At 51.4% G+C, this 25,497-nt stretch overlaps 3 protein-coding genes across 14 annotated transcripts; 1 reads left to right on the forward strand and 2 right to left on the reverse strand.

The window, feature by feature from the left end:
- Positions 1-3,689: 3,689 nt before the first annotated feature.
- Positions 3,690-10,030, reverse strand: LOC122369956. 5 transcript variants are annotated; one of them, XM_043345132.1, is made up of 7 exons: positions 9,970-10,030; positions 9,249-9,458; positions 7,784-7,906; positions 7,357-7,506; positions 6,897-7,001; positions 6,022-6,157; positions 3,690-5,009 (listed from the first exon to the last, which is right to left on the reverse strand). In XM_043345132.1, exons 2-6 carry the CDS (start codon positions 9,391-9,393, stop codon positions 6,027-6,029), a joined length of 654 nt encoding a protein of 217 aa, XP_043201067.1. In that variant the 5' UTR covers positions 9,394-9,458; positions 9,970-10,030; the 3' UTR covers positions 3,690-5,009; positions 6,022-6,026. The 5 variants fall into 5 exon arrangements, with proteins under 5 accessions (XP_043201067.1, XP_043201066.1, XP_043201065.1 ...); XM_043345131.1 differs by having other exon boundaries at positions 9,770-9,990; XM_043345130.1 differs by lacking the exon at positions 6,022-6,157.
- A 261-nt stretch (positions 10,031-10,291) lies between these two features.
- Positions 10,292-20,865, forward strand: LOC122369958 (histone-lysine N-methyltransferase EHMT1-like). 8 transcript variants are annotated; one of them, XM_043345141.1, is made up of 17 exons: positions 10,367-10,443; positions 11,612-11,669; positions 12,043-12,201; positions 12,631-13,436; positions 13,806-14,059; positions 14,265-14,419; positions 14,678-14,786; positions 15,059-15,246; positions 15,654-15,812; positions 16,191-16,324; positions 16,701-16,930; positions 17,150-17,322; positions 17,636-18,152; positions 18,467-18,578; positions 18,814-18,985; positions 19,377-19,631; positions 20,009-20,865. In XM_043345141.1, the coding sequence occupies exons 4-17, from the start codon at positions 12,974-12,976 to the stop codon at positions 20,163-20,165; spliced, it is 3,078 nt and encodes a 1,025-aa protein (XP_043201076.1). In that variant the 5' UTR covers positions 10,367-10,443; positions 11,612-11,669; positions 12,043-12,201; positions 12,631-12,973; the 3' UTR covers positions 20,166-20,865. The 8 variants fall into 8 exon arrangements, with proteins under 8 accessions (XP_043201068.1, XP_043201072.1, XP_043201075.1 ...); XM_043345133.1 differs by lacking the exon at positions 11,612-11,669 and having other exon boundaries at positions 10,292-10,443; XM_043345140.1 differs by lacking the exon at positions 11,612-11,669 and having other exon boundaries at positions 10,303-10,443; positions 12,025-12,201.
- On the reverse strand, positions 20,851-25,224 carry LOC122369959. Its single transcript, XM_043345142.1, has 4 exons — positions 24,477-25,224; positions 23,555-23,707; positions 22,275-22,394; positions 20,851-21,523 (listed from the first exon to the last, which is right to left on the reverse strand). The coding sequence occupies exons 1-4, from the start codon at positions 24,541-24,543 to the stop codon at positions 21,372-21,374; spliced, it is 492 nt and encodes a 163-aa protein (XP_043201077.1). The 5' UTR covers positions 24,544-25,224; the 3' UTR covers positions 20,851-21,371.
- Between the last annotated feature and the right edge of the window lie 273 nt (positions 25,225-25,497).

Below are 25,497 nucleotides of genomic sequence, written 5' to 3' on the forward strand. Positions count from 1 at the left end.
TAGGGGATGGGTAGGCGGTTCTGACGTCACGGCTGCGTGCGGTGGACGGTCCGCTGTGGCCAGTCCCGAGGGCTGTTCACGGACCCTGTGTGCGGTCGGACCGCACACAGCCTCCAAGCTCCGCCCACTGCGTCCCTACGTCAGCCTTGCGTCACCGCACACAGCGACCGCTGTGGCCGGTCGGGACTGGCCACAGCGGACCGTCCACCGCACGCAGCCGTGACGTCAGAGCCGCCTACCCATCCCCTACCCCCACGCCTGCTGGACGTACCGCACACACCGCACGCAGCAGTGTGCGGTGCCCGTGAACACCCCTCCGACCGGCCACAGCGATCGCTGTGTGCGGTGACGGAAGGCTGACGTAGGCACGCAGTGGGCGGAGCTTCGAGGCTGTGTGCGGTCCGACCGCACACAGGGCCCGTGAACAGCCCTCCGATTTAGCTGAAATTTGGCTCACAGAGCCTTCTCAGCACGCTGATTCCGAAAATCATGGTCTCTAGGGTGGAAATATTGACCGTTCAGCCAAATCGGGATGGCCCGGTCATGGATGGTAAGAACTTTAGAGGGTTCTTTCTCGAGAACGGTCAATATTTCCACCCTAGAGACCATGATTTTCGGAATCAGCGTGCTGAGAAGGCTCTGTTAGCCAATTTTCAGCCAAATCGGGATGGCCCGGTCATGGATGGTAAGAACTTTAGAGGGTTCTATCTCGAGAACGGTCAATATTTCCACCCTAGAGACCATGATTTTCGGAATCAGCGTGCTGAGAAGGCTCTGTGAGCCAATTTTCAGCCAAATCGGGATGGCCCGGTCATTGGTGGTAAGAACTTTAGAGGGTTCTATCTCGAGAACGGTCAATATTTCCAACCTTGAGACCATGATTTTCGGAATCAGCGTGCTGAGAAGGCTCTGTGAGCCAATTTTCAGCCAAATCGGGATGGCCCGGTCATTGGTGGTAAGAACTTTAGAGGGTTCTATCTCGAGAACGGTCAATATTTCCACCCTTGAGACCATGATTTTCGGAATCACCGTGTTGAGAAGGCTCTGTGAGCCAATTTTCAGCCAAATCGGGATGGCCCGGTCATGGGTGGTAAGAACTTTAGAGGGTTCTATCTCGAGAACGGTCAATATTTCCACCCTAGAGACCATGATTTTCGGAATCAGCGTGCTGAGAAGGCTCTGTGAGCCAATTTTCAGCCAAATCGGGATGGCCCGGTCATGGGTGGTAAGAAATTTAGAGGGTTCTATCTCGAGAACGGTCAATACTTCCACCCTAGAGACCATGATTTTCGGAATCAGCGTGCTGAGAAGGCTCTGTGAGCCAATTTTCAGCCAAATCGGGATGGCCCGGTCATGGGTGGTAAGAACTTTAGAGGGTTCTATCTCGAGAACGGTCAATATTTCCACCCTAGAGACCATGATTTTCGGAATCAGCGTGCTGAGAAGGCTCTGTGAGCCAAATTTCAGCTAAATCGGGATGGCCCGTTTCTCGCTGCTGGACTCGCTGCGAGGGTTCTATCTCGAGAACGGTCAATATTTCCACCCTAGAGACCATGATTTTCAGAATCAGCGTGCTGAGAAGGCTCTGTGAGCCAATTTTCAGCCAAATCGGGATGGCCCGGTCATGGGTGGTAAGAAATTTAGAGGGTTCTATCTCGAGAACGGTCAATACTTCCACCCTAGAGACCATGATTTTCGGAATCAGCGTGCTGAGAAGGCTCTGTGAGCCAATTTTCAGCCAAATCGGGATGGCTCGGTCATGGGTGGTAAGAACTTTAGAGGGTTCTATCTCGAGAACGGTCAATATTTCCACCCTAGAGACCATGATTTTCGGAATCAGCGTGCTGAGAAGGCTCTGTGAGCCAAATTTCAGCTAAATCGGGATGGCCCGTTTCTCGCTGCTGGACTCGCTGCGAGGGTTCTATCTCGAGAACGGTCAATATTTCCACCCAAGAGACCATGATTTTCGGAATCAACGTGCTGAGAAGGCTCTGTGAGCTAATTTTCAGCCAAATCGGGATGGCCCGGTCATGGGTGGTAAGAACTTTAGAGGGTTCTATCTCGAGAACGGTCAATATTTCCACCCTAGAGACCATGTTTTTCGGAATCAGCGTGCTGAGAAGGCTCTGTGAGCCAAATTTCAGCTAAATCGGGATGGCCCGTTTCTCGCTGCTGGACTCGCTGCGAGGGTTCTATCTCGAGAACGGTCAATATTTCCACCCTAGAGACCATGATTTTCGGAATCAGCGTGCTGAGAAGGCTCTGTGAGCTAATTTTCAGCCAAATCGGGATGGCCCGGTCATGGGTGGTAAGAACTTTAGAGGGTTCTATCTCGAGAACGGTCAATATTTCCACCCTTGAGACCATGATTTTCGGAATCACCGTGCTGAGAAGGCTCTGTGAGCCAATTTTCAGCCGAATCGGGATGGCCCGGTCATGGGTGGTAAGAACTTTAGAGGGTTCTATCTCGAGAACGGTCAATATTTCCACCCTAGAGACCATGATTTTCGGAATCAGCGTGCTGAGAAGGCTTTGTGAGCCAATTTTCAGCCAAATCGGGATGGCCCGGTCATGGATGGTAAGAACTTTAGAGGGTACTATCTCGAGAATGGTCAATATTTCCACCCTAGAGACCATGATTTTTGGAATCAGCGTGCTGAGAAGGCTCTGTGAGCCAATTTTCAGCCAAATCGGGATGGCCCGGGCATGGGTGGTAAGAACTTTAGAGGGTTCTATCTCGAGAACGGTCAATATTTCCACCCTAGAGACCATGATTTTCGGAATCAGCGTGCTGAGAAGGCTCTGTGAGCCAAATTTCAGCTAAATCGGGATGGCCCGGTCATGGGTGGTAAGAACTTTAGAGGGTTCTATCTCGAGAACGGTCAATATTTCCACCCTAGAGACCATGATTTTCGGAATCAGCGTGCTGAGAAGGCTATGTGAGCCAATTTTCAGCCAAATCGGGATGGCCCGGTCATGGGTGGTAAGAACTTTAGAGGGTTCTATCTCGAGAACGGTCAATATTTCCACCCTAGAGACCATGATTTTCGGAATCAGCGTGCTGAGAAGGCTCTGTGAGCCAAATTTCAGCTAAATCGGGATGGCCCGTTTCTCGCTGCTGGACTCGCTGCTCGCTGCTAGTTTGACAGACGTCAACAACACAACACACAAAAATAAAAAAGAATGAAGCTCGCCGTAAATGCCGCTGCGCGGTGTGCTACCATATTGCTACCATATGAAGGGGATAGTCGCGGAGTAATAAAGGAATCTTGGTCGCGGACGTCGCGAACGCCAATTTCCATGGCGTTGAAGTTCTCTTAAATTTTCTTGAATTTCCGGCAGCTTGCAGATAGGCGGCGGAACGGGGGGAGGGCACCGGGTCACCGTGCCCCCTTGATTTTGGCATTTTAACAATTGCCCTATGGCAATTGCCCTATGGGCGTTGCATGGAAAGAATGGGACCAAAAGTCAGCGGTGCCCCCCCCCCCCCCTTCATTGAAGGCGTTCCGCCGCTACTGAGCCTGCATCGAGATGCCAGTATGAACACCAGGCCAGACTAGCCATCTATAGCACCAGGCTACCCAGACGCAGGCCTGCATAGTACCTACATAGCTCACAAATACGTTTGCTCTTCTGCAATAAAACATAACCTTTTGGTTATAAAGACAAGGAAAAAAAACACCGAGGCATCAAAAAATGTTTTTACCTGTATTTCAAAAGATAAGGTTGGAATTTTCAATAGAAAATCACAATTCTTAATAATAGTGATTGTCTAACTGAAAAGTCCCAACCTTCGGATACATGATCGGGAACGATGAGCGAAACGTTAGACGGTATCAGTGATGTGACGCATTGTGCGTATCTACAGATTAACAGATCCATCAGGAGATTCAAACAAAGATGCAGATTCGAAAGGACACAGATTCGCTGTCAATCTGAGCTTGGAAATGTGCGTCTATTGTGCTACCATCTAACGACTTAGCGGAAATCCGCTATAAACACGTATGCACAACGAATGGCCCGCTACTATGCAGCATACCTAACAGCACGCACATCCGATAAAAATACATGAGCTCACTCGCTGTTGATCCACTGGACAATGCCATGAAACAGACGTATAAAAATACGATGCTGATCAAACACTCCCCCATTCAGCCTAAACTCCGGCTGCACACGGACAGAACTGGTTACAAAGCCTTGTGGCACAGTCAACGAATGACGGATGGACGGACGGATGTACAGACGAACGGACGGATGTACGGACGGACGAAAAGCGTTACCGAGCGCACTGGCTCCAGCATCTCCGTGGCTAAATGTCTCTGCTCATTACAGCTCTGTTATTACATACGCGACGGAAAAGGCGGGTAAAATGCACTAAAAGACACGTTGAATTATGAACTTAAGCTAGACTGTGCAACATTTGCCAAAAAGCAATAACGGAAGTAATCGATCAAAAAAGAAAACAGCGCGAGTAAAACACACAACAAACCTACTGCTCGCATGATTGTAAGAGAGTAATATTAACATTGCTGCGATCTTCCGTCAAACAGGAATGTCAAAGCAGATGTTTACACTGGTGCAAATGCCTAATACTAATCAGAAAGTAAATGTTTAGACCGATCAAGCAGAGATTCCTCGTTACGAAAATAACATTCGCTCGTTCACTCATGGCCGACTGGCTGAGCCGGTGCCTCTCAGAGGCAGTGTTTGTTGGAGCTCAGTTAGACGCCGAGTCCGCTGCGCCGGGGAGCGCGTCAGACGCTGCCTTCGTCCCGGTTAGTCGGCAGTGACCGAGACGGGGTACGCCCAGTCAGAGTCTAGCCGGCCCGATCCCGCGCGTTCAACTTCAGGCCCGCACACATCATCCACTCGGGCCGCTCACACCTGCGACGAGGACTCGTAGGCCACCGGCGGCGCCGAGAAGCCAAAGTCGGAGTTTTTCGTCTCGCGCCGCGCCTCCACCCAGTAGAGGATGCCGGCAAAGTAGAGCAGAACCGAGCCGACCGCGCCTGCGGCAGGACATGACACGGTGTCAGTGGAAAGGCACGCCAGAGTCGGAACAAAAAACGGTGTCAGGAAAGCTCACGTCACAGTCAGTAAACGACACAGAGCCACAGTGAGCAAGTCCATCTACCACAGAACAGACTAGGTAAATGTTGATATTTGACGGCGATCTCCTTTACAGCATAATGATCACTAAGAACTAAATAGATAAGTTTCCCATTTACTTATAGGAGCATTACATGAACGAAATCCTGGACTAAAGTACATTCAATTTGAGGTCCTATTTCTTTGAAAACGGCAGCTGACATATAAGAACGGTATGGCCAGAGCATACAATAAGCACGATCACAGAGTGTTCAGTGCGGTGACTGATTGCTATCAGACAACAGTCAAAGACGCGAGGTGACTCCTGACTAGGGTGGGCGATATCAGGTGACAGCAACGACAGGTGACAGTTCAGTATCACAAGACAATGGTCAAAGCTGAAAAGTGACTGAGTGATACCATGGATGTGATACCATGTGACAGTGATGGCAGGCGACGGTCAATGATAACAGGCATCAATCAGTCAGCATAACCAGGTGATAGTCATGATAACAGGCAGCTAGCGATGATACGTGACAGTTATGACAGGCAACAGTGGATGACAGCCCGATAGAGCGGTGAGCGACGGCAGGCAGTGCGTCTCTCATGCGGCGAGGTGAGGTGGGCACAGTGGCTGGCGTGCGCCGCTAGATTCACGTGCAGTGGGTATACCGCAAAGTCACGATGCAGAATGGTCAGCCGGGACCCGAGTCGGTGGAAAGGGTACGCTGTGCCGACGGTCGGTGTTGAAGGTGCGTTGTCGGCTCCCAACCATCCGCCGTTTACCACCGACGCGACCGGGACATGAACAGAAGTGTGCGGCACGACTGACGGTTCCCTGCGCTGGCGGACATCGCGTCACGTTCATGCAGGTGTGGGGGCCGCGCTGTGCTGAGGGTAACGGGCGGGATCACCGGCAGGCCGCACTGGTACCCCGCTCAGATGGTTGAGGTGACGGCCGCCGGCCCTTTGGCCACTGGACGCCTCAGCCGCAGCAGTCGCAGTTGGACGCGCGACTCGACCCAGAGTAGGATGGCGCCCAGCGCGGCCAGTACAGAGCCCACGGCGCCTGCCGAGCCAGTCCACAGCGTCCCTCAGACCAGCGGACACAGCTACACACACACAGCGGGCGCTCCGCCACCCAGCGGTTGGCAAACACTGCTGAATGGAGCTCAACTACTCTATAAAACATAAAACGGGGAGAGTGAAGCCGACCATACCGGCCCTGCATGGGCTGAGGAAGTAATGTACACAGAAAGGGAGTTGATGGATGGGGAGGGGTACAATACAAAGCATAGCTAACAGCGCAGAGGCCAGCCCGCCACCAGCTATAGCCGCTGATACTGTCAGATACGTCCTGCCACGAGATATGAGCGGGGTCACAGGAAAATAAACCGGTAACCAAAGCATGACGTTGAGATACGATTAACGTGGATTAACCAACAGGAAAAGACAGACAAAACTGAGATATGGAGGTGCAATTTATCTACAATCGTTACCTTGGAATAGGCGGACTGCTAATTACTGATCGGCATGTCATAAGCAGGGATTTCATGCAAAATATGCACAGTTGATGACAAATAGTTTATGGTAACAAGGCAGCTGCGAGCAAAGTTTATCTGTATCTCGGGGAAATAGATGACTCAGGGAGTAAAAATAGGAACTGTCCACAGAGGTTGCGTGCACTACGAAAACACACAGTTCCTCGTAATCTGCGGTTCTATTTCGCGTACGGCTCGCCTATGCCCGACTTCACCACCTGTTCCTGGAGCCACTGACGGAGCGAATGCCGGCCCTGCGCCACTCACCAAGCCCGAAGCTCCAGGAGAGGTTGTTGTGGTCGTAGTCGGGCATCCAGTCCCTCTCGTCACCGAGCGCGCCGAACGTGATGACCGCTATGGTGCCCGTAACGGCTGTCGGAGAGACCAGAGGGTGTCAGGAACGCAAATTCGGGTCCATAAAACGTAACAGAAGAAGCAGGGGTGACGGGGACGCTTACCGGGCCGGTGGCGAGTGACTGGGGGAGAAGGGTGACAGGAACGCATCGCATACAGGGCTGTTGGCAGTTGACATAGGGACAGAGGGACCAGGACACTACGAGGTCGTGACTGCTGAGCAGGTAACGACCGTTCTCGTACAGAAATCCCATCACGTACAGAATCCCCATCCTATGTAAACTTAGCACGGGTGAATATTGCACCCACGTGCACACATCCCCCTTCCCCATCATCCAACTGCAAACGACCACTGACAAACAGCCACACCTACCTGCGAATCCCAGCACAAATGAGGTGGCCTTGAGGAAACTGCCCTCGCGTTCGTGTTCCATGCAGCAGACGGCCGCCATCACCATCACACCGGCCAGCAGGCAGGCCAAGAAGCAGAGCGTGAAAAACAGCTGCACCGCCACGAAAAACGCTGAAAACACAAACATACAGACGTGACTACGGGAATTACTGTGATGATAATGTGTGAGCAGTAAAAGATTAGGCGCTCGTCCTTACTCTTAGACAGTCAGCAAATGTGGCGAACTGTCAGTCTCCAGTTAAACAGCTATACCATTGTTTCGTCACCTCGGTAAAAGATCAAATTAAATCAGACGGGCTCGCAGAGACGTTTGAAAAACCTGCCCTAAATCGTGTGCACAGTCCGCGGTGGCACGGTCTGCGAGTGTCGCCAGCCCCGAGTTACGCACGTGGCCGGACCAGGTAGTCGATGATCTGGTACTCCTCGTCCAGAACCCAGCGGCAGCCGGAGAACTCGGTGTCGTACAGGCGCAGTCGCTCCTGGAACTTGTCGAAACAAACCGTCCACAACCCTGCAACACAGCAGAACAGACGTGCGTCAACAATCAATGATACGAGAGAGTCATATCAGAACAAATATATCTGCTTTAATCTAATAGCGCGGGTCAATAAAACGAAAGACCAAACTCCAAAGATGTTCAGTTACATAGCATGGCGGATGATGGAAAACGGACGTAGCACGATTGTAAGAAGCTTAGATTAACATGAATATGTTATCTATGCACGAAGACATCTTTAGAGCTAAGTCTTTTATAAGGCTGCAACCTACGGTGTTGTTGCAACAATTCTACCTACGAAATGTAGCCCTCAGAGGACAGAACAATTGAAGTCTGACAGAGCCAGTTCATAATGTCAGCTGAATGTCTACATTTCTTTTGTCCAATTACGGCTCGGACCTTGCGGATCGTTTAGTGTAATGATGAAACGTTGACTTTCTCTTTTGTCCAATTACGGCTCGGACCTTGCGGATCGTTTAGTGTAATGATGAAACGTTGACTTAGCTTTGAATGTAAGGCTTGAGAAAATGGAAACATTCCATTAGAACCTAACAGAAGACCACGAACAAATTTTGGAAGCCAGTTCAGATAGGCAGGCACATAGGTAGGTGCTGAGCATAGGAAGGCACGGTCCGTTTCTCCGTTCCGAAAAGTCGTCAATCATTGTAACTTTCAACAACGGCGGAACAGGTTCCTTACCTACATTTCGAGAAGCATAACGAGCAACGTAACTGTTACGTTGTTCGTTGATACCATTACGTTTCATGTTACGTCGTAACGTGTACTGTGTCTAACATTACAAATGGGTTCGTTCCTCTGCCCTTGATTACCCGATTACATTTGATCATCCAAGACTGTTGGATAATGGCTTAGCATAAGCAATTGATCTCCAGCTTTTTATGTGGGCAGAAGAATGATATTTTCTGGGTTTTGACCGAGCACCATGTGATTGACGCATCACAAATGGCCCTCGATCGACGGTCCAGCCCGTCAGTCCCGGGAGATGTCCAGCATCTCAACTATTTGTTTTATCGCCCCATCTCCGCCAGTTGTTTGTCCCAACCAGCTGGTCTCTAATTCCAGCCTGCCTGTCACTTGCCTTGACCCCCAGGTCACTCATCTTGGCCCATGGGTTGTGAGATAAGCCTGCCATCCCAGCCCAACAAGTGCCTGGGCCTTATTAGGTTTCTCCACTAATGCAAGCTGCCTCTGTAGGATCAGTTAGTGGATTGTTTGCATTTCAAAGAAAGGAAGAGGGAGTGACAAAGTTAGAACTTTGAAAAGCAGTGCCCAGCTATACTGAACAGTGAACCTCTTTTTCTCTAACCAAAGAAGAACGCACCCCAGTATCACTGACCTAATTTGACAAACTTGGGCTCATCCAGTGATCCATCTGTTTCAAGCCAGTGTGGTGTGGCAAAGGCAATGACCACAGCCAGCAGGCTGATGAGCGTCAGCCATGAGGCAGTGATGAGCGTGTTGGAGAGCCGTCCATCAGCCATTGTGGAATCACCCAGCTGTTACTGCACAGGCCACCAAGCTGTATCACTGCTGCAGATACAGCAGACTGAAAACAAAAGGACAACATTCACAAACTGAGACATGAAAGCACACAGGTACAAATTCAAAAGAGGTGACGGCTTGACTTTGTGTTATAAATATAGGCATTGGTATAGCAGATGATGCAGGGGCTCATCTTTCCTGCCACCGCAGCAGAAAGTATCAGCACCCAGCACGAAACCCATGGAAGTGGCCACTTTGAAGCCTTACACACAGCACAAAGATAAGCCAGACAATAAAATGAAAATGAAAAATCACAAGAAAATAACGGTGAAACTTATTTCTCATATAACTGAGGCTGTGGTGTTGCCTACTTACTGAGGTAGGTGCCTAGTCAATGTGCTAATTGGTGAAGGTGCGTAGGTACCTACTGGCAAGCCTACAAACGAGAGACTCAAAAAGGAAATTTTAATCAATCAGCAAAGGCTTGTTTAAGCACTTATTAGGCGGTACTTTGTACGTCACAAACCCGTTCAGCTGCCAGGAAATAAAATAATCAAAACCACACCCAACCATACCAAATTCAACGCATGACAAGCGGCGTAGGAGGGGGCGCATTACCACGGCCACTTCAAAGACGATTTCAATTCTACATTGCTACCATATTATCTGTTTGTAGAAATGTTGATAAGTTTCGTTGCAAATCAATAATTCTACATGATGTTCAATATCATGGTTTTTTAACTTTTTAAATACATGGTGCCTTTTAATTTTGATAAAGTTTGCAAAGTGAAAAAATCGTTTATTTCCAATTTTATTCCCAACATAGCTTCCATATCTGCCAAAATTGAAATATCAGCTGACCTAATCCATGTAACGTCGCATCTGCGCCAGAGAGTTATTTTATTTTTGTTTGTGTGTGTTGAGCGCTCGAAGGACGCGGACGCTGGCGGTTTTTTGGTGATGAATGATGATGGAGCCGGTTGTGATCGGAAATTTTTGCCGGCTTGTAAAAAGCCTGAATTGGCTTTATTAATCTGAACAGAAAAAATGTAAGGAGCTAACGAGACGAAGGCTGTACCAACAAAGCAGCAATACTAATTGTACTGTATACCTACCTACACATAAAGTGATGTCGTTTGAGTCGTGCAATTCAAGGCGGTGTGGTTTTATTTTTGTTTTTGTTTTTTTTTTCTGGGACACTTATGAAAATTTTGCTTTCATGCAAGCTTTACATCAGATTCCTGCTGCTGATAAATTGCAGCGAAATGATAATGTTTCATGCCTGTTTTAAAAATACCTGATTAATGACTTACTGAAAACAGAAGTTATAATTGCTCTTATGACTTCTGTTTTTATCATCATATAATCACTGTCTTATCACTGTCATCATATTATCACCTTACCTGGCTTCCTTACCTAGTTGGGTTCACCAGCACCTTGCATCGTGTGTCTGTGAAAGACCGCAGGGCATAGAAAACAAGATGCACCAGCTTGCGCAGAACATAGGCTTAGGCTGGAGCCTTGCAGTCGTGGAAATATGACTGGGATTGTGCATCTACACTGTATGCACCATGGTTTTTGGGCCTGTGGATGCAATTGACCTGCTAGGTTTTTGTCAACAAAAGTACTTGGTACGTTAAATGGTACCTACTCTTGATGTTTATTTTTAAAATGTCATTTAATGAAATAGTGAAATAAAATACCAAGTTTTATAGATAATTGTCATTGAATATATTTTCTTGACCTATGCACTTTATTATGGATTAAAATGAAGCTGAATGATAGATGGTTAGGGTAAAGCTGATGTGATTGGATAGGCTAGGTACCTACCTTTACATATTGACATTTCATCATCAGTGACCAATATTTTTAAAACAGGCATCAGTGTCTTTCCCTCATGATCCAAAATGATGATTTTGTCATTAGTTAAGCATGTAAAGAAACTAGATAACTTTATTAGAAATAGCTTGTCTTAGACTGCAAAGCAGCTTGGCCATAAGAAAACAAAAGGGAATGAATTTTCAGAAACCTAACCTCTTTAAGGAGTAGGTATGCCTCCAGCAGTGTTCCAGGTAGTTTTTTTCTGGATCTACTAGCACCTGGTGATACTCTTCAGGTCCTGCCTCAAATGACCCAAACCAAAATTTTCATGGAATATTAGTAAGCTAACCTAATGCTCTGTCAAAGGAGACAGTACTACACCTCACTCCTTTTCAGAAGCTTATGAAAAATGGTAGATTGTTTGAAAGCCTACTCTGCCACTCAGTGAATAAAAGTTAAGTGTTTTCAAGGCTAAATGATATATTTACCCTTGCCCCCTTCCTAGAGGATTCCATGATGCTATCAAAAGTTATTCCTATGAAAATCATGCTAAACTTCACTGATACCTACTACATTTCCACTTTCCCCATTTGTTTTATTTTCCCTATTCCTTATCCCTATTTCCTTTCCATTTATCTCATATAAATTGTTTGGAGGATGTGTCACCTTTATAGTATAAAACGATTGAATGATTCAAGCAATTTGCAGCTCGTATTGAACTCTTAAATCGGCATCACATGATCCCCCTTACTTCCAGTGAGAGTAGCCCTGTAACTACATGTACAGCAGTGCCAATCATTAATATTCAGCGTCCCCGCCCTGGCCAGGTCTCAGAGGAGGCTAGAGGAGGCATTCGTTGGCGATTCTGAGGCAGCTGTGTCTGTTGCTGGGCCCTTAGAAGGAGCTCGCGCCCGTCAGCTGCGGAGGAGAGCTAACGACTCCGCCAGCGAGGCGGGCTCTGAGACGGGCGACCCGGAGCGGCGCAGGTACCGGCGGCGGGACGGGCACCGCCTAGTGGTCACTCAGAACTGCCGCACCCAATGCTGAGCCTATGGTGTACGTGAGAGCGCGCTAAGGGCGCACCGGCAGCCGCTGGAACATACAAAATTTAATATGACATTTTGAATTATCTGGTCGACACATCCTGAAATTTAATCCGCGTACGTTGAAGGACGGCGGGCCCCGTCATAAAAAGCGTTACAAAACGTGACTGCGCGCGCTTGTGGGCGGCTGTGGGCATGTTAAGATTTTAAACAACACGCGTGGCTGAAATAACCGGATTCGAATTAAATGGACTATGGCTTCAATGTTCATCAAAATCAGCAAATACATACTGACCGTGCCTGGCTGACCTCCGACTGTTGTGTCTGTGTCGCCTCGTTCTGTCTGACCTGTGACCGGTCCTCGTCTGGCAGGTCGCGCCGCCACCTTCAAGAGTCGGCCACCGGTGGTGCGGAGCCGGAGCCGGAAGGCAAGCGGCGCCGTCTCCTTGATCTGCAGGCCGACCCCGGCACGGGCCCGACCGCGAAGAAGCACAAGTTCAAGAAACTAGCCAACATCACCGCCAAAAATAAGGCGGCTGCGCTGCTTACGAAAACCGGCACGGGCAAAATCAAGAAGAAGCCGTTCAAGGGGCTCAGCTACTCGTTCATCACGAAGAAAAAGAAGAAGGTGAAGAAGACCGCCGGTGAGGAGTGTGGAACTGGTGCCGACTCGCTGGTGAGCTTCCACGTCCGGGAGCTGGGCGCTGTGGAGGCGATGAAGGCCGAGCGTAGGCTGGTCGCCGAGCCCCGGAGCCGTGACCTGGCCCTGGCAGTGGAGCCGGCCGTCGGTGGCGTCACTGATGAGCTGCCCGAGCGTCTCTCGGACGGAGCGGAGACGGAGGTGGGGCAGCCGGCCGCCCCCGTCCCGCTGAGTGCACCCGAGGACTCTGAGATGGTCACTGAGGACGAAGAGAGCGTGCCCCCGCCGCCGGCTCCGGCCTCGGACGTACAGAGCGCTGCGGGCTCTCAGGCCGAGCTGCGGCTGGCTATCAGCTCCGAGGACGACGGCGACAACAGCAGTGAGAGTAGCGAGGCCGCCCGAATCCGGATGCTCAAGGGAAAGGCTCGGAAGAGCATGCCGAAGGTGACGCTGAAGAAGGCGTTTGTGCCGAGCTCGATGCGCATACCCAGTCCGCCCGAGGACAGCTGCGCAGATGAGGACGAGGAGAGTGGGGATGGTGAGTGGCAGTGTTGAGGCCGGCGGTATGTCACAGTGGCACAGCTGCTTTCTATGCTGCTCCCCCAGCCGGGCTGGGCTGGCAGAAGGGCGCTGCTGTAGCGTTATTTGAATATCGCCACTCGCCAGTGAATTTCGTTGCTAGCTATGGCTGCTCGTTTTCATCATGAACGTAGTGGATTGTAGTGATTTTGTGCAAGTTTAGCGAACAATTCAACTCGAACTCTCATGGTAGAATTGGACCCAATAACGCCTGCTTCCTTGTCTTTTCTCGTTTATGTTATTTTTCTTCGTGAAAAATTCACGCGTTTCTCTTACCTGTTGGAGCCGCGAGAGTGCCGGGTGGATCTGACCGTCCGTGTGTGCTCAGGTCTCGATTCCAGTGCTCCGCCGTCTGTCGGCGGCGGCAGCGGCGGCGGGCGGCCGGCGCAGGGTGCCGCCTCTGTGGCCTCTGCGGTGAAGCGCCGGCGCGGCAGCGTCACCCAGCCGGCGACGGCGTCGGCTCTGGTGCGGCTCGGCCGGCGCGCCGACTCTCTGACCTGCTCCCCGGCCGGCTCGGTCACCGGCGGCAGCGGGGCCGGCGAGGCGGCGCCGCCTGAGGGTACCGTGCCGCCGCCCAAAATGGTCAGTATCGGCAGACAGTGTTTAAACCGGTGTAGTCAGTAATATCGCCAGTCGTTGGTATGTTTAGACAGACGGCCGCTAACTGGCCAATTATACATGTATGCCAGCATGAGTGTGGCTGGTACCGAGTGATCAGTAATTGTTCCTCCGTCCCTCCCTCTGCGTTCCGACTGCGGCGTTACCCGCGCCCGTTGCCTGTCGTCAGATGGACCCGATGCTGACCACCATAGCCTGTAAATGTGTGGAGACCAAGACACCCACGGCCGACCTGGACCTGGCTAAGGAAGACTACTACTGTCGCGGCATTGACGCCATCGACGGCCGGCTGATCGGCTGCTGCAACCTCGTCACCAGCACCAGGTAATACGCACCGGCACCGGTTAATAGCACCAGGTAGCGGGTAATGATACTAGAAAACGGGTACCGGCAGCGGGTAATGACGCGATCACCAATTAACGGTCCATTTAATGGCCCCCTCTCTGCAGTCTCGCTGATTTCCGAGACGTGCCTATATAAAGATGAAACTTGCCTGGCTTTGTGAAGTAAGCGCTAAACCCGTTAGTAGATCGTGTAGATAGAATGATTTTTCAAAGCTGAATGATGACTTGCCGTCGGCAGGATGATTCGCCCGAGCTTCAAGGTGCCGTTTCTACTGATGTGCGGCCTGCACAGGGAGAGGATGCGCCGACACCACTGCTGTCCATCGTGCGGGGTGTTCTGTACTCAGGTGAGCGTCTGCTCCTCGTGTGGGGATGTTCTATGCTCACTAGTAGTGAGTATAGAGAGAGTCACTATTCAGCCACTAATCAGATGAGCGTCTGTTCCTCGTGGAGACTGGAGAAGTTAAATAGAAATATATTTTCATGTTGTAGACGGTTAGGCTCAATGCTAAGCGTAGATAATGTTAAACATTGATGCCCCCCACCTTCCTAGTCGAATGACAGCATAATGACCAGCTGCGAGTGTTGCTGTTGACACCCTGTCTGTCTCCGTCGGCAGGGAATCTTTATGCGGTGCACACACGAGTGCACTCCACATCTGTTCCACCGCAAGTGTGCCGCCCAGGTGGGCGACCTGATCATGTGTCCCCACTGCGGCAACTCGGACGACCTGAAGACGGTGCAGCTGACCATCCGCACCGGGCGCACACCTACCTTCTACCACCAGCAGGGCGTGCTCAAGAAAAGGTGAGAAATCGACCATCCGTTTTATACCAACAGCAGGGCGTCAAGAAAAGGTAGGTCACTGACCACTAATTGTCAATTGATAGACTTCCGTATACCGGCATGAACCATGGACGATGTATACGTCCCGGCGGACCTCGTTATACAAAGTTCTGTGACCTGTCTTATACTTACTACCCACCACCACTGCAGAGCATGCTTAAGAAAAAGTGACTGGTGACTGGTGAGCCACCGCCTATCTACATTCAGTCATAAACGTGCTGCATTGGCCAGGCGGCAAACTGTACGCACGGGTGTGATTGCCCTTCGCTGCAGCATTCGACTGTCGTGCCCTCCCATTCCCCGTTGACGTAACACCGCACTGCTCAGTGGTGTTTCACTGACCGTGTGTTTCTACCTTCCGTCGACAGTCGCAGCGCTCGGATGGCCATCACTCGCGGTGTGGAGCGCGCCGGGGCTCTGGGGGCCGATGGGTTCAGCCGACCGTCACCCCACCTGAGTCCGTACCGACTGACGCTGCCTGACGGACGTGTACTGGCCGCCAACGGGATGCCCGTCGGACCAGACAGGTCAGTCAACGGGGAAGGGAAGCGGTGTGGAACAGGAGGGCGAGCGTTAAGGGACAGAGGACGAATAGTGAGAGACGGGTTACGAACAATGTGGGACGGGGGACGAGCGGCGAAGGACACAGGGCAGCAGCTGGGGCTGAGTGACTGCGGACGGGCCTTAGAATCAATGTGTAGTGTGGGGATCCAATCCTGAGTACGCTGATATCTGAATGGGCATGACTATACATCATTCATCTGACTGATCTATCCTCCCGTTCGATCGATTTGCCCGTAAGATCTACCTGTGTGTCTGTCTATCCGTTTAATGTCCCCTCATAATATGGCCGATCTATTCACCCGTCTGATCTGTGCCCCTTCCGCTTCCCGGCGGCCAACCAGGCAGCAGCTGGAGCGCAGTCTGCTGGCCGTCACCCAGTCGGCCGCCACGGTCGGAGGCGAGCCCAAAATTCTCATCAAGGACCAGCTCAAGTTTCTGCGCTCGTCAGACCTCGAGAAACTGATCTCCATGATTGGTACGTTACATAGCCGGTAGACAGTGACTGGACCAATGGGTTTTAGTCGGTACCTACCTACACTCTGTCTCTGGGTTACTGGGTTTTGTACCTACTATGTTTCTCTATATCCCGTCGACTTCTGTTCCAAGTAATGGCTGTGTACGCTACTCCATTTCAGGATTACGTGAGCTAGCTATCATTGTTGATTATAGCCTGCTAGTTTTGTTACTCTTTTACATCTTGTCACTGTGATTGGCCACATTTGGAATACTCCTGCTGCACTTGCTCACGGCGGCGTGGCCATTTACACGAGTGGAACCATCTGATATGCTCCTGCAATCTATATTTACCCTTCCTATCTACCATCGCCCGGCTTGCTCGTGATGTGCCGCAGCTCAGGGCTGGTCGCCCAACCAGAAGTACCGCGAGTGCGGCCAGCAGACCGCCCTGCACGTGTGTGCCGAGCACGGTCACGTGGCCGCCGCTCACCTACTGGTAACCGCCGGCGCCGCGCTCGATCCTGTCGACCGCGACCTGCAGACGCCTCTGATGGTGGCTGCCGCGCGCGCCCAGAACAGCGTGCTGAAGTACCTGGTGACGGCCGGCGCCGCGCTGGACGCAAAGGTACGTGGGACGGCGGACGGCTGTCGAAGATTGCACTGTGTGATTTTCTAACTTCCATTAGGTAATACTTGATAAGAATTATCGATTCTGTCTCCTATCTCTGTCTCCTATCTTCTATCTCCTACACTATCATTTCGCACAGATTGACTCGTGTAAAGACATTGTATGTACTTCCGCGTCTGTGCTGCTGACGTGAGTTATGCGTCGTGCTCTGGGCAGGGCGAGGACGGTATGACGCCGCTGCACTTGGCGGCCCAGGCCGGTAACCTGGAGGGCTGCCATTACCTGCTCTCCAGCGGCCGCACAGAGACGGGCTACGTGAACAGACAGGACGACGGTGGCTGGACGCCCGTCGTCTGGGCCTCCGAACACAAACACCCAGTGGTGGTGAAGTAAGTATGCAGTCTGCTTAGATAGAGTATTTGTGAGTTGAGTCTCCGCGAACCCCCGTGGTGGTCAAGTGAGTCCTCATCACAGATGCGGGATGTTTGTGAACTGAGTCTCCACAAGCTTGATGTCTTGATCAAGGCCAAACAACCACAGTTATCAGAATGATATTGACTGTACGAGGCTTAGGTGGTGAATAAGTGCCAGATCTATCTCCAATAATTGTTGGTTCATACTTATCATGTTATCGGCTAGGGCAGATAAGCGTCTTGGCCGGACCGCCGGCCTCTCATTGACCTCGCCTATGACGCCCCTCAGGTACCTGCTGGAGCGCGGCGCCAACCCGCAGCTCTGTGACGAGGAGCAGAACACGGGCCTGCACTGGGCCGCCTTCTCCGGCTCCATGGAGATTGCCGAACTGTTCCTGGCCGCCGGCTGCCACGTCAACTCTCCCAACGTGCACGGCGACACACCGCTGCACATCGCCGCCCGCCAGCGTCACTACCACTGCACGCTGCTGATGCTCGCGCACGGCGCTAACCTCTACCTGAGGAACCGCGAGGGGAGCGTCCCACTAGACTGCTGCGGCCCGGACCGCACCGACACTCGCCTGGCGCTGCTGCTCAACATGGAGCTGAGCCGGCTGGCCGAGCGCAGCCGCGCCCGCCGCGGCGAGCGGGTGCTGAGCAACGACGTGAGCCGCGGCAAGGAGAAGCTGCCCATCCAGGCGGTGAACGATTGTGACGACTCGCCGCTACCCTCCGACTATGTGTACGTGGCAGAGAGCTGCGAGACGATGAAGCTCAACATCGACCGCACCATCACCAGTCTTCAGGTGAGAGTCGCGACTGACGCCTGTGGCTCTACTGCTCAGTTGAGCCTCTGCCGGTGCCTTAGTTTTGAGCGTGTTCTTCCTTGGTACCTATACGTCCTGTGTGATTCGTCAGTGCCTCGGCGTGTCTTGTCATTGACTTGCTAGTTTGCTTCGCGTCAGCATGTAGGAGGCTGTGTCGGTCTACCGTAGTATTCCGCGGGTCATGTGGTAAATGTGTGGACGTCGGTCTTGTTTTCGACGTGGCCTGATCCGTGTCGTTGTTTATTGCCCGGTCCGTGACCGGACCCTGACCGCCCCCATATCCGTGTCTCCAGTCGTGCGCCTGTGTGGACAACTGTATCTCGTCAGACTGCATGTGCAGCCAGATCAGCCTGCGCTGCTGGTACGATCCCGACGGACGGCTGCTACCAGAGTTCAACTACACCGGTAAGAGCGGTGGCTCGGCTCTGAGGTGTAGACGAATTATGACTGTGTAAGCTGTTGGAAAGTATAGGGTTCAATATCGGCCATGGCTGTCAAAGTTTCAACTAGTCTTGCTATTCGACACGCTCGGTTTAACCGCTCATACTCTAATTGAATATGATTCCCCTTTCTTCTTGTGTCAGTTCAGTGACATACTCTGCGTACTCTTATGGCCCGCTTTCCCACCTCTGTTGCACAGACCCACCGATGATCTTCGAGTGTAACCGGGCGTGCGGCTGCAACCAGCTGACATGCAACAACAGGGCCGTGCAACACGGCATCACGTGCCGCGTGCAGATGTACCGCACTACGGACCGCGGCTGGGGCGTGCGCGCCCTCAAACACATCCCCAAAGGCACCTACGTCTGCGAGTGAGTCTGACTGGGCGGCCAGGGTGCTGGGCTGGGTGGAGTACTCTGTGCTGCAACGAGATGCTGGCGCGATAGTCATTGCTAGTTTATGCTGTTCGGTGTAGGTAAATGAACTTCAAGGGGAACGAATGACCGTTTTCCATTTGCTGTAATGGAACACCAGCTGCTTCCGATAATAAGGAATTGGCGCTATCCTTGTATTTGTGGTTATACTGTTGCGAAGGTCTTGGCCCCAATTATCACCACATCCTGGTGTCACATAGCCTCTAACTAGGCAAGCTGGCGCCCGGAGACTGGAGAGGCCTGCATATGACCTTCGCGGTCCGCGATGCCTCGGCTGTGTGTCAAGTCCCGGGTGCACTGTTTGATACCGTGCCTTCCATTCACACAGGTACGTCGGCGAAATCATCACCGACTCTGCGGCCGACCAGCGCGAGGACGACTCGTACCTCTTCGACCTGGACAACCGTGACGGCGACACGTTCTGCCTGGACGCACGCCGCTACGGCAACGTGAGCCGCTTCATCAACCACCGCTGCGAGCCCAACCTGGTGCCCGTCAAGGTGTTCGTCGACCATCAGGACGTGCGCTTCCCGCGGATCGCTCTGTTCGCCTGCCGCGACGTCGAGCCGGCCGAGGAGCTCGGGTGAGTGGAAGGGAGGGCCGGCCGAGGAGCTCGGGTGAGTGGAAGGGAGGGCCGGCCGAGGAGCTAGAGCGAGAACCGGAGAATTATTGGGCTGGTCGGAGAGCCAGGCTGAGACTCGGGAACGGAAGGGCCAGGCAGAGAGCTAGGTGAGAGCCGGGTGCGAGATTGGGACCTGGGAAGGTCGGGGTCATCGAAGGAGGTGTGAAGCCAGCTCCCGGTCAAGAGGCTGGCATAAGCACTGTTGTGGATCCGCACGTAACTTCTCACGATAACTTGTTAATTTGCATGATAACGAATTGTAATGCGTATTTGGCTCATCAAACAGTGTTTTCACGGCAGTAACATGCAGTAAGTGACCTCCAACACTTTGGTTTCAGTTTCGATTACGGTGAAAAGTTTTGGATGGTAAAGTACAAGATGTTCACTTGCAAGTGTGGCTCGCCCAAGTGCAAGTACTCGTCGGAGAGTATCCACGTGACACTGGCCAACTACAACAAGAAGCTGGCCGAAGCCGAGCAGAAGGCGGCCAAATGACACCCGGCGCACGGTGGGCCCTGCTGACGGTAACGTCTGGCGCACGGTGGGCTGTGCTGACAATGACGCCCGGCTAAAACGGTCAGTTCACGGCGCCCCGCCGCCGCTGGGAATGGCTGACCTCGCCAGTGTGAGTGAAGTGTCCCGATGGGCATCCGCTGCCGCTGTGCAGCCTTTTTGGGGACGTGTGGCGTATTTCTGTTTAGTTTCATACTAGTAGCCCGGATCATTCTCATTGTACCTAATATCCACCAGAAGGATGTTTTCTACAGGTCCGTGCGTCGAAATATTTGGGATTCTGACATTTTGTACCAGAATGAAGGAAGCATTTAAGCTTCCCGCTCGTGTGAAAGGGCCCGAATGTTTTATACAAAGGTTGACGGTAGGTTTCATTTCTTAAATTGTTTGTTTTAGTGTTAGCTATCAAATGCCGCTGGCTTTCAGGTGACAAACGGTACCTCATTTGAGCGCGTGTGATTGATGAACTGCCATCAAATTTTGTCAGGTGTTTGTAGACTGTTACTGACCAGTAAAATGTCCCTGGGGTCCGGATGATTAACTTTTTTTCCGGATTCCGCCAGATCTAGGATATTGGACTCCATTGCTTTGGCCCTGTGATCTGTCCGTGGCCAAATGTCTAGCAGCGCCATTTCGCTGCCAGTTAGCCAGGGTTTGGACAAATACATTTTGATCAATAATCTGTCGGTTGTATTAGTTATTGCCACACATTGATAAATATTTATTTGGGACTTCATTGCTTCCGCGTCGTACGTCTCCACCAACTTATTTAGCGTGCACCGTTCGGGAACGGGACCTGAGGTCTTCAGATCGGCATGGTTGGTGTATTTCCATTCTGCGGTAAATAATAACTAGGCCTCCTGCTTGTAGTCATTTTTACATGTTCGTACATTATGCAACTATTTCAAAGGCGTGCCTTGGTAATACGTTTGCGAGCTGATTATTAATATTGCAACATTTCCAACTAGGTAGTCGGCAAGTAAAGTTTTTCTCATGCATGCGACATTGCATGATCAAATGAAAGTTGACATAGCAGCAGCTCCTTTTTTTGCAGCTGGTGCAGCAGCTGCAGCTGTTCCGTCATTGCAGCGGCTCCCTCAATACATCTGTAACAGTCAGTTCCCTCACTCCACCTGGTCCATTAGTAGCAACTGTTCCCTCACTGCAGCTGGTGCAGCAGCTGTTCCCTCACTGCAGCTGGTGCAGCAGCAGCAGCATCAGTCCGGTGACGGTGGCCGCTGCGCCCGTGGCGGCGGCTCCGTCGTATCCCTCCACCAGGACGTAGGGCAGCCCGCCGCCGCCACCGCCGCCGCCGCCGTTTGGCGCCTTGGTGCCGTCACCTGGCGTTGGGAAGGGGGAGGGTCATCGGTTAGCACTGGAGTGTCTGTGGCTAAGGCCAAACCGAGCCGATCACGCTAGTAAGACACCATGTGTCTACCGGGTGAGGGGTGGTGGCCTCACTCGAACGGCGAACGGTTGTCGTTTATAATTCACGCGTCGGCGCGGTTGGTCTTGATCGGCTAGCGTTTTTCCTTTTGTTAGCCAACTTCTTTGTTGGTAGACTGGGCTTGGTACAGAAAGCATGGGCGCTGCTGTCCTTCAGCCTTCATTTAATTCAACCTTTGTTACAGGTCTCTACAAGATCGATGCTAGCTGCGCAGTTGACAACACAAGAACCTTACCTAGCAATTACTCGTAGTAAAGGACTTCGCTGCCCAACTACCAGTTGCGCATTGTGGCTAAAAGTGACCTTCCACAGGAGCTAAACTAGTCATGTGGGGCTCTGGGAAGCCATAGGGACAGTAATGCCTGGCAGTGCCAGACGGTAGGGAATGGTGGGGATTAGTGGAAAGTTGCTGTTACTGCGTACTTTCTTGCTGACTGGTTTCACTATTTGGGTTCTTTCATTGGCTAACATTCCAGGAAATGCCTCAGTATTTATCTACATCCACAAATCCTGCTGAAGTATATCAGCAAGTGGTCAAAGGCTTCCTTTGTGTGTTTCTAACGACTGTTGAAACCGACCATTTCGCCACTTTCTAGACCTTTCCACGATTTGCTACGCCTCGACGTTTGGGAGTCAGATGTTACCTGTGTTGCAGAGGTCGCTGGTGCAGGTCCAGTAGTACATGGTGAACTCGTCGTTCACCTCCTTGCCGTCTGCGTGAGGCAGCGAGTTCTCGCAGCCCCTGGTGATCTGAACGACAACACCTGTTGGAAATGGGGGCTCGAGTCACGTGGAAGGCTTGCTTAGAATCGGTGCACAAAACGACACAACAGCACTTCAGTAGCTTACGGGTTTCCGGTGCTTGAAATTATAATTTTTTGTCATAATCATTCCAAGCCGACCTAATAAGCATGCATGCCTATTTCGAAAATTAGTACAAACAATCGTAATTCGATGATGCTCGGAATATACTTCGCATATAGCATATAGTAGTATCGGGCTATTGGTATATGATGGCTCATAATCTGAGCTGGTGATAGTTCAAGCAAAGTACCGAGTTATCGGTGTACTGTGGTGACAGCACACAAACTGAGTAATCGACGTCTGGTAATGACTTGGTATCTGGTCCTTAGTGTGCTGTGTTGTGCAAGTGCAGTGCCTGGGTCATCAGTGTATTGTCTGATAATGGCTCAGTAACTGGGTTATGGGTGTAATGTCTAGTAATGGCACATTACCTTGGTTGTCGGCTCGTATTGCCTGGTAATGTCACGGTACCTGGCTAATCAGTGCATTGTCTGGTAATGGCACAGTACCTGGGTTATCGATGTATTGTCTGGTAATGGCACAGTGCCTGGGTTATCGGTGTTTTTCTGGTGATGACGCAATGCCTGGGTCATTGATATTCTGTCTGGTAATGGCACAGTACCTGGCTTATCGGTGTACTGTCTGGTAATAAAGTACCTGGGTTATCGGTGTATTGTCTGGTAATGGCTCAGTGTCTGGGCTATTGATGCATTGTCTGGTAATGGCACAGTACCTGGGCGATCGGTGTATTATCTGGTAATGGCGATCATTATCTGGGTTATCGGTGTATTGTCTGGTATTGTCACAATATCTAGGTTATCCGGTGTAGGTACTGTCTGGTAATGGCACAATGTCTGGTTTATCGGTGTACTGTCTGGTAATGGCACATTACCTGGGTTATCGGTGCATTGTCTAATAGTGGCTCAGTACCTGGGTTATCGGTGTATTGTCTGGTAATGGCACAGTACCTGGGTTATTCGTGTTTTGTCTTGTGATGACTTAATGCCTGGGTTATTTGTGTTTTGTCTGGTAATGGCACAGTACCTGGGTTATCGGTGTATCGTCTGGTAATGGCACATTACCTGGGTTATCGGTGTATCGTCTGGTAATGGCACAGTACCTGGGTTATCGGTGTACTCCTGGCGCGTGATGGTGCAGTACTTCCGCTTGCAGGGCAGGTACGGAGCGCCGGAAGTCACTTTCTCGGGCGCCTTCTCGCAGGTCCGATCGTCCGCGTTTCCGACGCATGTGTAGCAGTTCTTAACGGATGCCCCTGCGGAGATATAATATGGCGGAATGAGTAAAAGGCTCAAGTAGCGTGTAGTCGCTCGAAATAGGCGATGACGTTGACATTTCTTTGTTGGAGACATAGGAAAATGAAAGTTGACGGCGCTGAGACCTTTTCCGTTTGGGTACATGTAGCACAAAGGAGCAACTTTCAACTCGTTGATGACTAAGGAGATGTTCGAACTGCGCCACGTCTCCGAAACATTTCTGGCTAGCTGGTCCCCGATCCGCGCGACCGCGCGCATCACCCTCTTTGCCGAATGCAGAGTCACGGTTTCGATTTAGAACGACTCAAGACTCAAGTTACGACTGAGGCTCAATTGGAGTGAAGTGCAGCTTCTATAGGCATACCATGGATGAGATAACACGAAGTCGCCAAAAACTGCGAAGACACCAATCCATAATTATTAACTCATCCATGGGCATACACTCAGTGGCACACATCAAAATAGTATGACGGAAATATTTTCAGAGCGAGATGTGAAACTTCTTTTTCCTAGAGTGCAGGCACTTCTACCGGTATATAGGGCCTTGCTTTTACCTTAAGATGCCAAGGCTGTCCTTTGGCATGCCAGCCTCGCGGAGCTGTTGCTGCTACTTGTCACCCGAGGTGATCGGAAGAGTAGAGGGCATCGAGCTCGACGGCTCGATGCTTCGAGCCGAATACACGGATCGGGCGCCACCTCAGCCTCACACCAAAATTAGGAAATACAGCGAATGCCGCGTCAGTCCCCGGTAGCTAGTCACATACTTACCGAAGTTGTCGGCCCGGGCTGGCGATGCAGCCATCAGAGCCACCACTAGCAGCGTCAAACGCTGCATCTTTGGTCAGTGGTGTCCCGTCGATGGATCAGAGCCTCCTGTCTGCAGGTCGCTCGGCGTGTCGGTCGAATCCGTCGGCCGCTCGGCTGTCCGTCGGTCGTCAATCGGTGCTCCCCGACCGCTGCCTTTCTCTCGCCTCCACAAACACTTGTGTCCTCAAGAGCGCAGCCCGCTCGCCACTCGCCGTTCTATAAGTCAGTTGGCGAACAGAAGGTGTTCCGATAGCGGCGCCAACTGATAGAGGATGACGGCTCACGGCGCCAGATAGGGCATCCGGAGACGGGCAGACCGCGTCACTCGCGCCGAGTGCCGAGACGATCACTGATATCACCCATAATCCAACGATAAGGACTGATAGGTTCTAATGGCGCTGATTGGCGGTATACTCGTACGTACTTCGCCCGTCCGGGACCACGGCGCTCAGGGCTGCTGCTCAGATACCTTGTATTTCTTTTGTGCAGCGTAGGGTTTGTTTATGAGGATTGAAAACACAACCACCATACCTCCTCTTTGCAATTGAACCTTCAATGTCCTTCACAGACAGACAGCTAGGCAGCCGCAGGCAGGCTTACGCAATACGCATGTTTTGTTCATCCGTCCAGAAGTGCCGGACCTTTTATTTGACGTGAATAATGACACGGCTATCGAGTGGCATTTGCAGGCATAACAATGGACGCCATTTAATTGCGTCCCAGAAAAGCTATTTCTGGCACCTAAAAGCTGACTCGCCCCAAAATTGGTCCTCAGCACCTATTTGGTGGATACCAGCACCAATCATGGAAAATGACCTTAATTAGCTGTTTCTGGCACCTATTCATCGGTACACCTTACTCTTTTTTTCTGAATCTGGCACCTAAATGCTGAGCGTAGCACCAATCTAGTAGAAAAATGAACTACTGGCTGGTAGAATCATGTTGTTCTGGTATAATGACCCCTGGAGTCTAGCCTAAAGGT

The sequence above is a fragment of the Amphibalanus amphitrite genome, unplaced genomic scaffold (assembly GCF_019059575.1).
Source record: "Amphibalanus amphitrite isolate SeventyFive unplaced genomic scaffold, NRLGWU_Aamphi_draft 001086F_arrow, whole genome shotgun sequence".
Lineage (NCBI taxonomy): Eukaryota > Metazoa > Arthropoda > Thecostraca > Balanomorpha > Balanidae > Amphibalanus > Amphibalanus amphitrite.